The sequence below is a fragment of the Myotis nattereri genome (assembly GCF_964212035.1).
Source record: "Myotis nattereri genome assembly, chromosome: 2".
NCBI classification, from domain to species: Eukaryota; Metazoa; Chordata; class Mammalia; order Chiroptera; family Vespertilionidae; genus Myotis; species Myotis nattereri.
Window position 1 is genome coordinate 179,068,587 of NC_138076.1, and position 15,081 is coordinate 179,083,667.

The 15,081-nt window shown below is 37.6% G+C and overlaps 1 protein-coding gene across 1 annotated transcript in view; it reads right to left on the reverse strand.

Annotated features, from left to right (window-relative positions):
• Positions 1 to 15,081, reverse strand: part of CCDC91 (coiled-coil domain containing 91) — a 277,441-nt gene that overhangs the window by 46,588 nt on the left and 215,772 nt on the right. Inside the window, exon 12 of the mRNA XM_081083709.1 lies at positions 2,461 to 2,574. Within this exon, the coding sequence (XP_080939835.1) occupies positions 2,461 to 2,574 (114 nt within the window). The remainder of the gene's footprint in view (positions 1 to 2,460; positions 2,575 to 15,081) is intronic.

Genomic DNA, 15,081 nt, shown 5'->3' on the forward strand with positions numbered 1-15,081 from the left:
TAACAATATGCTACTGAAAAACAATTGGTTCAAGGAAGAAATCAAAGGAAATAAATAAAATGGAGACTAAAATATGATAGAAAAAAATCAATAAAAGAGCTTGTGTTTTGAAAAGATAAATAAATTGACAACCTTTAGCTAGACTCACTAAGAAAAAAAAGAGAGAAAGCTCTAATAAATAAAAATTAGAAACAATAGTTACAACAGATATTACAGAAATATAAAAGGATCACAGCTGACTTCTATAAATAGCTATAAGCCTTCAAATGAGGAAACTTAGAGAACATAGATAAATTCTTAGAATCATACAACCTTCCTACACTGAATCATGAAGAAATAGAAAATATGAATAGAACAATCACTAGAGTAAGCAGATTAAAACAGTAATAAAAAATTTTCCCAGAAAACAAAAGTTTGATTGGTGAATTCTACTAAGCAATCAAAGAAGATTTAATACCAATCCTTCTCAACTATTCCAAAAAATTGAAGAGAAGGGAATGCTTCCTTATTCATTTTATGTGGTCAACATTACCCTGATAACAAAGCCAGAAAAAGACAAAACATAAGAAAAATTACAAGACAATATTTCAGATGAACATATGAGATGGGCAAAAGTAGGCTTACAGTTATAACACAAATAATACAATTACAGACCCACACGAATACAGACAACTGATTTCCAGCAAAGGATCTAATAACATACAATGAAGAAAGGAAAGTATTTTCAAAGAATGGTGTTGGGAAAACTGAATAGCCACATGCTAAAAAATGAAATTAAACCACTATCTTACATCATAAATAATAAAAATATATTAAAAACTTTTCTTCTATGTATTTCATAGAAGAAAACATGGGTGATAAGCTCCTTGACATCAGTCTTAGTGTGTTATTTGTAGATTTGACTCCAACAGCAAGGGAAACATAAGCAAAAATAAACAAATGGGACTACATCAAAATAAGAAGCAAAGGAAAGCATCAGCAAAATGATAGGCAACCTAGTGAATGGGAAAATATATTTGAAAATTGTACATCTGAAAAGGGGTTAATATACAAACTATACAAAGAATTCATACAACTCAACAACAAAACAAACAATCCAATTGAAAAATGGGTACAAAATCTGAATGTAACAGACACATGAAAAGATGTTCAACATCACTAATACTAGGGAAATGCAAACCAAAACCACAATTAGATATCCTCTCACACCTGTAAGAATTACTCTCATTAAAGACAGGAAATAAAAAGTGTTGGAGAAGACGTGAGAAAAAGGAAACCCTCATACACTGTTGGTAGGAATGTAAATTAGTACAGCCACTATGGAAAACACTATGAAGATTCCTCAAAAGAGTAAGAAAAGAACTACCATATGATCCAAGTATTCTATTTCTGGGGAAAAAATCCACTAATTCAAAAAGATGTATGCACCCCTATGATACCTGCAGCACTATTTATAATAACCAAGATACAGAAACAATCTAAGTGTCCACTGATGAGCTAATAGATAAAGAAGTAATAGTCATAACTGACTGTTGAGAATAACACAGGTTTGAACTGCTTGTGTCCACTTGTACACTGATCTTTCTCAGTCAATACTATAAATGAATTTTCTTTTATGATTTTCCTGATAACATTTTATTTTCTCTTGCTTACTTTATTGTAAGAATATAGTATATAATTACATATAACATACACAATGTGTTTGACTGACTATTTAGGTAATCAGTAAGGCTTCCAGTCAACAATAGAATTTTAGTAGTTAGGTTTTAGGGAATCAGAAGTTATACACAAATTTTTGTGCAGAATGTTGAGTGACCCTGACCCCACCACTGTTCAAAGGTCAACTGTATACACAATGGAATACTACTGAGCCGTAATAAAGTCTTGCGATTTGCATCAACACAGATGGACCTTGAAGGTACTATGCTAAGTAAAATAAATCAGATAAATTCAAATACCATATGATTTCACTTATGTGGAATGAGAAAGGTAAAACAAAATAAAACAAAGACAAATGGAGAGGCAGACAACAGATTGGTGGTTCCTAGAGGGAAAGAGGGGTGGAGGAGGGTGAAATGGATAAAGGGGGTCATATTTATGGTCATGGATGGAAATTAGACTTTTGGTAGTAAACTCGTAGTATATAGACATATTGAATTATAATATCTCACACCTAAAATTTATATAATGTTATAAACCAATGTTACTTTAAAAATAATCTAAAACTACCATCTTTACTCATGTGTAAAGTTAAAATGGTGGCAAGAAATTATTGTATTGCTTTTTTGTTGACAGATGGGATGTATGTCTACAGATATAACTATTAGAATATATATTGTATCAGAAAATAATCATAGATAGATATTCCAAATTACACGGCAAAGGACATTTTAAATATGTATAGACGCTCCTGCTTCTGTTTATGGAAGCACAAATCAGAACCCTTCAGGAAAAACTTACCCTTTTCTGTTCTTTTATGTACTCAATCAGTTCATCTCGTGTTCTTTTTACTGCCTCTTCCACAGCCTTTGCACTGCGCTTTTGCTCTTCTATTATTGCAGCCTTAACAGTTTCCTGTTTGTGGGAGGAGGAAAACAAGTCATGTAAGTATGCACTATGACAAAATTTGTGTCCATTTTATACCAACTAAAAATCCTCTTCAATGGTTTGAGCTCATTCTGTGCAAAATGTGTCTTTAAATAGGACTAGGAACTGACAAAATATTTTGAGATCTGTTAGAGATTCCACAGAATGCACTTTTCTAAACTGAGTGAAAGGGAAAGCAATGGAATGAGCCATTTATTGCAGGGAGCGCCTGACAGACTCCAATGGCTTCCTTACCAACCTTTCATTTGATGTTTACATGATTGATTGCCTTCCTGTACTTTGCACTATCCACATAAGACTTCCAACTTGTGTTTATTCTTCCAAGAACACCCTAATACTCTAGCTGTTTTATTCACGTTTAATTTTCCCATCGTACAATAATCAAGTGTGGTCTGGGCGGTAAGATTTACAGCTCGTTTGGTTCTCCTGCCAGGTTAAGATGTTGAGAGCTGGACACCATGAATAAGAGGTAAAAATTCCACCCTCTGTGCTAATATTTGAAATGAGAAATCTAGGGAGAAAATTGTACACCCCATTTTACTGAAATAATAATCAGGTACCCACCAGATTTCAGAATTTCAGACAAGGAGAAAAAGGGCTAAAATTTTGAAAAAGTAATATAATACTTCTCAAACAGTGGTAATATTTTCTGCTAAAATATTGTTTCATGACTGGATAAATGTCACAAAACAAACTTCCTTAAGTTCTATTTATCTATATAGGTAGCATCCTTTTAAAAAAATATTTTTATTGATTTTTCACAGAGAAGAAGGGAGAGGGACAGAGAGCTAGAAACATCGCTGAGAGAGATCGATCAGCTGCCTCCTGCACGCCCCCTACTGGGGATGTGACCGCAACCCAGGTACATGCCCTTGACCAGAATCGAACCTGGGACCCTTCAGTCTGCAGGCCGATGCTCTATCCACTGAGCCAAACCGGTTCGGCCTTTTTTTTTTTTTTTGGACAGGCAATCAATGACAAAATGTCTTGAAATTTCTCAGTAACATTTCCTTCATTTTGTAGCTTTTCCAATTAATTTTAGACGTGTATATATAACTCAGAAAATATAAAATATTAACAATTTCCTATTCTGAATATATTTACTGTAGAACATTTGCAAGTACAGAAAAATATGAATACAAAACAACACACATATACACCTCATAGTTGGAGAGCAAACTGTAAATACTATTTTCTACAGTTAAAACTGGCATTTTTCAGTTAAAATAGATTTTGAATATTTTTAAACCAGTATATGTTCTTTTATAATATGATGTATACTCCATTACAGGGATATATAACTTATTTCACCAATTGTTACTCATGGATATTTTGGTTGTTTTTTTAATAGAATAAATCAGTGATGAGCATTCATATATGTATCTTTGTGATGCATGTTATATATTTTCTTAAGATCACTTCAAGAAGTAAAATCATTTTGGCTACAGAATATAATAGCTGTCATAGCTTTTGACATTTTGTTTAATTTTTCCCCCTGAAAATGGCTTTTTTATATCCTTGGTTATATTTAGGTTTACCAGATTTTGAGGAAGAATGACATCTAATTTCATTCTGCATTTTAAAAAGATTATCATGTGATACTCAACATTTTCATAGCAATATTGGCAATATATACATTATCTCTTATCATTTCCTTGATCATGTCTTCTTCCCACTTTTAATATTGCTATCATCTTCATTTTGCTGATTTCTTTCCTAAATTCAGTAAAAAAATCTGAAAATCCCTCTAATGGTGACTTTAAAAATTAGTATTTTATTTTCAACATCCTTTAGTTCCACTGATAAAATGATAAAACACTCAGCTGCTTCCATAATTTTTAAAAGGTTGCAAAACTACAGTAATTTTTAAAAGAAATAAATGAGGACAAGTAAGATTACTTAAAAGCATCTACAATTAAAATTTCTGTTAGTTTTCTAGTTGATAATTTGGAACTTAAAAATTTTCAGATTTTTATAAGGCAAATAATATTGCATATATTAATAAGACCCTTGAAAAACATCACATTAATACTTCTGAAATGAATATTCACACTATGTGGATAAATTAAAAATATAAATAGCTTCACACCAGTTCACGTTTTTGTCAATAACTGAGTTACAAAAATCCTTAGTTTTCAGAACGTTTAGAATTTTAGAACTGTAGGTAAGGATTGTAGACTTGGATTATCTATATATATAAAACCCTAATATGCAAATAGACTGAATGGCAGAACAACCGAATAACTGGTCACTATGACATGTGCTGACCACCAGGGGTTGCACACAGAACATGGTGGTCATTGGCCGTGGTGAGATGTTGGAGCAGGTGAGCAGGGGTGCCAGACCAAGGCGGGGTGCCGGTTGCTGTCATCGGGGCGAGCCTCTAGTGGTTACTGAAAATTGTTTGCTCCCATGCACCACAGTCCTGCCCGGTGCTTAAACCTGCTGCTGGCGCCAGCCCTGCTTGCACCTGCTGCTGGCACTGGAGCCACTGCTCGCACCCGCTGCCAGCGCCCAGCGCCAGCTCCAGTCACTTGCCGCCATCAGCAGGTGTGAGCAGCGGCTGCTGGCCCTGATCGCCCCTCAGGGCTTCTCCACCTCCCCATACTCCTGAGGGGAGATCAGGGCGAACAGGTGCAGCTCACACCCGCTGATGGTGCCAGCTCTGCTTGCACCCCCTGCTGGCATCAACCCCAATCCCTCCGCACCATCAGCGGGTGAGAGTGGGGCTGGTGTCATCAGCGTGTGGGAGCGGCAGCAGCGGGAGTGGGGCTGCCAGCAGACAGGGAACTGGGGGCTGCAGCGGGAGGTGCTGGGTGGGGGGGTGGAGGATGGGCCGAGACCCACCCCTGTGCCCACCACAGCTTTGTGGCCCACAGTTCCTTTCAAGGTGCATGAATTCGTGCACTGGGCCCTTAGTTTGAAAATAAAAGATCTGTCCTCTATTAAATGTCAATCAGAATTTCTATCTAGCAAGGGTAATCTCGATAAAATTGACCAGAATTCTTTGACTGTAAGCAAATGCTCAATTTATTTTTTATCTTATTTATTTATTTTTAAATATATATTTTTATTGATTTCAGAGATGAAGGGAGAGGAAGAGAGATATAGAAATATCAATGATGAGAGAGAATGATCGACTGGTTCTCTCCTGCACATCCCCTACTGGGGATCGAACCCACAACTCAGGAATATGCCCTTGACCAGAATTGAACCCAGGACACTTCAGTCCACAGGCCGATGCTCAATCCACTGGGCCAAACCAGCTAGGGCAGCAAATGCTCAATTAAAATAAAAAGAATACATCCAGAAAAAATATGAAGTATCTAATATATTCTTCAAACTGACATTTTTGGGGTGTGTTAGAGTTTCTGCTACATGCTCATCTGTCACATTTTTTAGATCTTCCTCTCCTAATTTCTGAGCTGACAACCATTTAAAAAGAGAGTTTTTCTTGATTCTCTTCTCTCAAATGGGTGTTAGGTGAGAGTCAAGTGTTTGCAATCCGTCCTTAAAGAGTACTTGTCAATAAACAAATTCCTTTAAATACTAGAGGCCTGGGGTACGGCATTCGTGCACTGGGGGGTGGGAGGTCCCTCTGCCCAGCCTGTACCCTCTCAAAGTCTGGGACCCCTCAGGCAATGTCCACCTAAGCCGGCAGTCAAACATCCCTCTCATAGTCCGGGGCTCTTGCAGTCCGGGACCCCTCGCTCCTTACCGCCCACCTGCAGTGGAGGTGGGCAAGGCTCCCGCCACCACCACTGTGCTCTCCAGCCCTGAGCCCAGCTTCTGGCTGAGCAGGGCTCCCCCTTTGGGTGTGCACTGATCACCAGGGGGCAGTTCCTGCATTGAGCGTCTGCCCCCTGGTGGTCAGTGTGCATCATAGCGACCAGTCATTCTGTTGTTCAGTCGATTTGCATATTAGGGTTTTATTATGCAGGATGATACAAAAGGAAAGTTTAAGTGTTGCATTTTCTTTTTTAAAAATATGTTTTTTTAATTGAGTTTTAGAGAGAAGAAGGGAAAGGGAGAGAGAGAGGAGAGAGAAACATCAATGTGAGATCTGCTGTCTACTGCATGTCCCTTACTAGGCATCTAAACCACAATGTAGGCATGTGGAATTGAACCAGCAACCTTTTGGTGCATGGGACAATACCCATCCAAATGAGTCACACTGGCCAAGGCTGGAAAAGCCTTCCATTTTCTAAACCAAACCAAATTCTGGTTTGGAGATAAAACTTTTGTGCACATTTATACAAGTGCCTGTGAATATCTGCCTGCATGCTTTACTGAATTTCATGAATAAACTATATTTTCCCAATGAGTCATAATTAGTCCAAAATAAAATATACCTCAAAAAAAAATATATACCTCATAAGGAATGAAGATTTGACACAATGAGCATATTCAAATAAGCAATTTTAAAAAACTATATTCCAGCTTATTTTAGTAATGGCCACAACATTGGTATATTGGAACATGGTATATTCTCTAAGGAAAGATTTCTCAACCTCAGCACTATTGACAATTCTTTATTGGGGCTGGAGATGGGGTGCCTTGTGCTAAACAGCATATTTGGCATTTACTCATGAGATCACCACCAGTTGAGAAGCACTGCTCTAAAGTAGTTTGGGGGGGAAAAACATCCATTTGCATATATCTTATGGTTTATTTGTTAAAATGTTTAGTTGCATTTCTAAACATATACTAAAATTTTTATCTAAAAATATATGTAAGAAATCATATAGTGGGAGGTAACCAACCAAAGACCTTATCTATAATAAAAGCACGGGTCAGCTGGACATCTTTCTGGATGTCTTTCTGGATGAAGCTGGGGCTGCAAGGGCCGAGGCAAGCCACTGTGGCTGTGAGGGCCGAGCCCCTTGCACGAATTTCATGCATTGATGCATCGGGCCTCTAGTATGTATATATGCATAATCCATGGACACAGATAATAGAGTGGTAAAGGCCTGGGGTAGGGGGTGGGGCGGGCCAGAGGGAGGTCAATGAGGGGAAAAAGGGGACATATGTAATACTTTCAACTATAAAGATTTATTGAAAAAAGAAAATATTAAAAATTATTATATAGCTAGTTTTAAGTATGGAAAAGAGTTTTACATACTAATTTTTTAAAAAGTGAATGACTGGAATCAGTTTCTATACTGTTACAATTAAACAAGTCATGATAAATGTCATTTAGGGATAAATGCTTATGTGATATCTGTACAAGATTTCTTAATTTCTCTTTATTGCTTAAAGTATAGTTAGGCTTTACTAACCATTAAATCTACGATGCATTTCAGTAACCACATTATCCTGAACAAATAAATGATCGGTGGTTATTTGTTTTTATCTGTATAATTTAGTTAAGGATTGTAAACACAAATTATTTATAAACCAAATCTCAGCAATCAACTCAATTCTGGTTTGTAAACTATAATCCATTGTAGGCTGTAATCCATTTTCTGGGACAACTGTGTACTTTAGTAATTTTTTGTTTCTATACACAGTATTCTTATTATCTAATTGTGTATTATATAAAAAAGTTTCACATAGTTGTGAAAATGCACCTTAGAAAATGAGTATTGGAATTACAAGTAGTCTAACTGTGTTATACAGTTCCTGTGCATCAAGTTAAAAAGAGAAGTGAGACTTCCATGCCTACACAAATTTATGAGCTCAAATTACAGTTCCATCAGTGCTTTTCAGATACTGATGCAAATATAAAATGTCCGTATTTCAAAATCCATTTACTGTGCAAATGAAACACTTTCCTCTAACCTTTAATTGGAATTAATTGGCACTGTAATTATATGCTAAAAGGAACATATTAATAGAACCTAATTCTAAAAATGCTTGTCAAATGATGAATATGCTCAATTAAAGTCATGCTCATTGACTGATATCAAAATTTGGCAATACCTATCTTAAAAGACATATTAAAAGATGAAATATGTAGAATTTCATTCATATCAGCATTAATAAATGAGTATTTGCAACCATTTGTCTTAGTTAACTGACTTTCTATTTTTTTTTAAATCTTTATTGTTGAGAGTATTACAGATGTCCTCCTTTTTTCTGCCCCATTATCCCCCTCTTCCTGGTTCCCACCCCACCCCAGTCCTTCACCACCCTATTGTCTGTGTCCATAGGTAATTCATATCTCTATATATAAAAGCCTAAGCAACTTTCCGACTGGTAGCTATGATGAACAATGACCACCAGGGGGCAGATGCTCAAGACACAGGCATGGAAACATGGAATAGATTGATGAAACTCAGAGGGAAGTGGGGAGGGCGGGAAGAGATTAACCAAAGATCTTATATGCATACTAGAGGCCCAGTGCTCGGATTCATGCATTGGTGGGGTCCATCGGCCTGGCCTGTGGGGATTGGGCCGAAACCGGTCCTGAATATGGATTCGTGCACCAGTGGGGTCCCTCGGACTGGCCTGTAGGGATTGGGCTGAAACTGGCTCTCCGACATCCGAGGGGTCACAGGCCAGCCTGAGCAACCCCACCGGTGCACGAATCCGTACACCAGGCCTCTAGTATACATATAAGATCTGTGGTTAATCTCTTCCCACGCCCGCTTCCCTTTCCCTCTGAGATTTGTCAGTCTATTCCATGTTTCCATGCTGCTGATTCTATTTTACTCACCAGTTTATTCTGTTCATTAGATTTCTTGTTCATTTGTTTTAATAGATATATATTTATTACCATTTTATTATTCATATTTTTTCTTTTTCTTCTTTTTCCTCTTCTTAAAGAATATCTTTCAACATTGCATGTAATACTGGTTTGGTGGTGATGAACTCCTTTAGCTTTTTGTTGTCTGTGAAGCTATTTATCTGACCTTCAATTCTAAATGATAGCTTTGCTGGTTAGACTAATATTGGTTGTTTGCCCCAAATACAATGTGACTGGTTGGAGGTCCTTGCTATTCATCACTTTGAGTATTTCTTGCCACTCCCTTCTGGCCTGCAAAGTTTCTATTAAGAAATCAGCTGACAGTCGTATGGGTGTCCCCTTGTAGGTAACTGCTTTTGCTGCTTTTAAGATTCTCTCTGTCTTTAATCCTTGGCATTTTAATTACGATGTGTCTTGGTGTGGGACTCTTTGGGTTCCTCTTGTTTGAGACACTGCACTTCCTGGACCTATAAGTCTATTTCTTTCACTCAAGGATCTTAATGAGAGCTGGGGTTGATTTGGCTACTATTACTAGAATGGAATCAGACAGTATAGCCTGTTTGTCCTTCCTGTGGTCTCCCGTTCTCCAGCAGACTAGCTCAGGATTTTTCACATAGTTGCTGGACAGAGTTGCAAAAGAGCAAAAGAACGTAAGGTCTCTTAAGACTTGGGTTCAGAAATGATACAGTGTTACTAAAGCCACATTATATTGGCCTGAGCAAATGTGTGCTATCAATTGATTTCCAAATTCTAATTGTCTAAATATGTACTCAATATTTTCAAAGATATCAGAAATTCTATTATGTTTATCCTCTTGGAGATGTATCTCCAAACTGGATTTGTTGTTCTCCAGCTCTTATATAGCTGTCTATTTTGGGATCTCCCTCATGCATACTTCTGGGTATTCACTATACCTCTCTTAAATACTCTCTCCATTTTTCTAAATACCGTGGGATTCTTCTTTTTTGGCTTACTCCTTTGTTTTGATAAAGAACCTCCCTCCATATTTCTAAGAAAAGGCACATGGGAAGTAAAGTTTTAATATCTCCTTTGTCTGAAAAATGCCTTTATTCTACTCTCTCATTTGATTTATTCGGTTAAGTGTGGATTTCCAACTTGGAAATTTCTGCAGTTTTAAGTTGAGTTCTGACTACATTCTGATTTCCTTATCACTTGCGTAACCTTTTCTTCTATGAGAACATTTATGTATTTAGCCCACTTTCTCAAAATATTCTTGACAAACCTAGTTTTAGTCCTATCTAGAAATTCATATCTTATAATCCTGAAGCTCATGTCCTTCAATTCTGGGAGATTTTACTTTAATAGTAGTAATCATAATAGTAATAATGATTATAAATTATTTCTGCATTCCATTTAGTTCCCTAAATCCTATTATTCAGTTAATCAACCACCTGAGTTGAGTGCCTACTTTTCTGATCTTTACACTCATGTTTTCCATTTCTTTGTATTTTTACAGCCTTTTCTCTGGAAGACTTCTATAACTTTATCTTCTGATTATTGTTTTAATTTTTAACTTTCTACCATATTTTAAATTTCTAATGTTTTCATTTGACTTAAAAATAGCATTCTTTTCCTGTTTCATAGATGTAAAATCTTCTCTTACCTCTGAGGAAATTAATGATAACTTTTTTAATGTTTCATGTCTCCACATCATCTGTTTTATTCTGCTTTTCAGGAGAACGTGACTGTTCTACTTGACTACTTGCTCTTGGTTACAGAGTAGAGCCCAAAAGTGCTGAGTAACATCTCTGTGCTTGCAGCTGTGGTTTATGGACTGTGATCTGAACAGCAGAGTAATATGGCTGGGTTGTTTCCTCGGGGAAATTTTGATACCAATATGTTTAGGTCTCTTTTGTTGAGTGGCCTAGATTCCTCAGAAAAGAATCTTCCAATTTCCTGTCTGGTTGTCAGCACTCTGAGAACTGGGATGGGGAAAACAGCTAAGGTTCTCAACAATCAGCATAAAACGTTTCACTCTGCTCTTCTCCCAACCCCATTTCATTATAGCACCTTTGCCTTCAACTTGCCTAATGGTCCCTGGTTCAGATATTCTGCATTTTATTTTTGTTCCCAGATAATCTCAATATTCTGCCAGGATTGGAAAAAATGAGTGGAGATCTAACCACTTATTAAACAGATGTTTAAACTTTCCTTCCATTTGAAGCTTCATCTTCATTCTCACTTCCATAGATATCTGGTGCCACAAACTAGGAAGCCCTTGGAGTTTGTACAATGTATATTGATATTCTCAGTTGTCTCTAGTTCTAGCTTAGGGTTCCATTTCAGATTTTTATTTCAGTGGGGTTTTAGAAGGGAGTAGGTAAAAATGAGTATTTTATCTACTCTTTTTAACTAGATACGTTTAAGAAAAAGTAAATCAAACATTATTTGGAAACAATTTTATATTTACAGAACACTTGCAAAGATAGTATAAGAGTTCTCAGATACCTTTAATCTAGCTTCCCCTAATATTATCGTACTAGAGGCCCGATGCACGAAGATTCGTGCAAGAATAGGCCTTCCTTCCCCTGGCTGCCGGACTGCCTTTGTTCTGGCCTGGAGGTGCCTTTCTACCTTCGCTCCGGCCAGAGCCACATTCCGTCTGTCACCTTGTCACATCAATTTGCATATTCCCTCCTTATTGGCTGTGGGTGCTGCCATATTTGTCATGAAGTTATGGTCAATTTGCATATTCCATCTTTATTAGATAGGATAATATTAAAGTGACTACAGATTTTATTTGTATTTCACAAAGTTTTCCCTAATATACTTTTTTCTGTTCCAGGATTAATCTAGGGTAAAACATAGTACTCAGACATCATATCTCATTAGTCTCCTCTAATCTGTGAGTTTTTCAGTCTTTCACTGTGTCCCATAGGTTTTGCATTGTTTTGTTTTCATTATCATTTGTTTCCAGGATGTTTTTTCTTCTTTGATCTCTTTAGAAACCTAATCATTGTTTAATAATAACATGCTACTTAGCATACATGTGTTTGAATTTGATTGTTTTTATTGTAGTTTATTTCTAATATTATGCCATTGTGATCTGAGCAGAGGCTTGATCGAATTTTAATCTTAATGAATTTGAAGAGACTTTGCCTGTTTCCAAACATGTGGTCTATCTTTGAAAATGTCCCATATGCACTTGAGAAGAATGTACATTCTGTAGATTTGGGGTGAAATGTTCTGGGGATGTTGATTAAGTCCATCTGATCTAGTGAGTCATTTAGGATTGGTTTCTTTGCTGATTTTTTTGTCTAGCGTATCCAGTGATGTCAATGGGGTATTAAAATCCCCTACTATGATTGTATTGCTGTTGATCTCGCCCTTGATATCTTCCATCAGTTTTTTTATGTATTTGGGTGTATATATGTTTACCAGAGTTATATCCTCTTGTATCGATCCCTTTAGTATTACCAAGTGGCCTTCCTTATCTCGTTATGACCTTAACTTTGAGGTCTATTTTATCAGATGTAAGTGTTGTTACCTCACCTTTATTTCATTTCCATTTGCCTGGAAAATATTTTTCCATCCCTCCATTTTCAGTCTGTGTGAGTCCCTTGTTATGAGGTAGGTCTCTTGTAGACAGCATATATATGGTTCATGTTTTCTTATCCATTCAGCCACTCTATGTCTTTTGATTGGTGCATTTAGTCCACTTACTTTTAAGGTTATTATTATTTTTTTAAAATATATATTTTACAGAGAGGAAGGAAGAGGGATAGAGAGTTAGAAACATCAATGAGAGAGAAACATTGATCAGCTGCCTCCTGCTCACCCCCAACTGGGGATGTGCCCGCAATCAAGGTACATGCCCTTGACCGGAATCTAACCTGGGACCCTTCAGTCCGCAGGCCGACGCTGTATCCACTGAGCCAAACTGATCAGGGCTCACGGTTATTATTGATAGGCACTTTTTTGTAGTCATTTTTATTCTTTATGCCTGTGTTCCTGTTTCCCTTTCTATACTTCTTTTTACAACAGTCCCTTTAGCATTTCTTGCATTGCTGGTTTGGTGGTGATAAACTCCCTTGGGCTTTTATTGTCTGTAAAACTCCTGATTTCCCCTTCAATTTTCAATGATTGCCTTAATGGATAATTCTTAGTTTCAGTCCCTTGCTTTGCATCACTTTCTATACTTCATTCCATTCCCTTCTGCCCTGATGTGTTTCTGTTGAGAAATCTTTTGATAATTTAATGGGAGATCCTTTGTAGGTAACTCTTTGTCTCTCTCTTGCAGCCTTTAAGATTCTTTGTTGTTAATATTTTCCATTGTAATTATGACATGTCTTGGTGTGGGTCTTTTTGGGTTCATCTTGTTTGGTACTCTGTACTTGTATGACTTTTTTTTTCCCCATATCAGGGAAGTTTTCTATCATTATTTCTTCAAATAGATTTTCTAATCCTTGCTCCTCTCCTTGTCTGCCGGAAGCCGGTCTATCCTTGCTGCTTGACACGGTCGCTGCAGGAAAGAAACATCTGCACAGCATATGTTTCAAGGGACCTGGCGTATATAGCATACTGTTCTTAATATGTTTGCTCCCCTTAGCGTTGTGTGTTTTAACCAAGGTCACCTCTCTGAGAAAGGTTGTTTCCCCAGGTAGGAACTTTTCCCTGAAGTCAGGGAGGGGATGCCTCTCCTAGAAAGGTTGTTTCCCCAGGTAGGAATTTTTCCCTGAAGTCAGGGAGGGGATGAAACTCCTTAACTAAGTGCCAGGCGGGTAATCACTACAAACAATCATGCTTAAGCTACATAATCTTTACTCCCTGGAATGGAGATAAGAAACGCCCTAACCTTTGTAATAGAAATTGACAGGATTAAAATCAACTGGGATAAATACGGATGTAACAAAACAATAAACAGCAGAACCTCTCTGGAGATCAAGACCAGAACTTGGCTGGAGATCCTGGCTAGGCTGCTGATCAACTGAACGCTGTCTCCGTGTCATTCCTTTTTCGCCGACTCTGTCCACACCTTTGGGGACCCCTGGACCCGCTGGGGTTGGACCCCGGCATCTGGCGCCCGAACAGGATTCCCTTAGGTAAGTCCCCCCCGTACTTGGGACGGATAGGACTGCACCATAGGGTGCTTCAGACCCCCCCCCCCCCCATAGAGGATAAGTAGGGTAAGCGGGTAGTTAGTACAGAACTTAGATTGACAAGATGGGTCATACTGAGTCTAAAGAAAAAAGACTCTGTATTAATCTTTTAACGCATATGCTTACTAGCAGAATTGGAGTTGAGGTTTTTCCCAGTGAGACAGAAAGTTTTATAGAAGAAGTATGTCAATGGCTTCCAGAGGATGGAACTGTTAATTTAAAAACTTGGGTTGAAGTAGGAAAGCAATTAAAGAAACACCATGAATCTGAGAAGGTCCTGCCATGTTTCTTTTCCCTCTGGGATTCAATCTGTGACACCTTGGCACCAGAGGCAAAAACGGTTGAACTTTCTCAAAATTTAAATAGTCCCTCGGCTCCACCCAGAGAGGACACATCATCATTGTCTTCAGCTCAATCTAAAAGCAATTTAGCTATGCCTACTGATCGGGAGGAGAATAAATATCATAAACATGACCGTTGGTCCTTTCCAGTCAGTAGAGAGGAGAATGGCCCTCCCATTCAAAACAGGCTCCCCAAATTAGAAAGGAAGCCTAAACCAGGTCCTGTGGCTCCTATGAGCTCCATGTCTAAATTTCAAAGGGCGATGACAAGCTGAAGCTAATGGAGATCTTGAATTCTCACTCTGCTTCCCAGTTACATATGAGA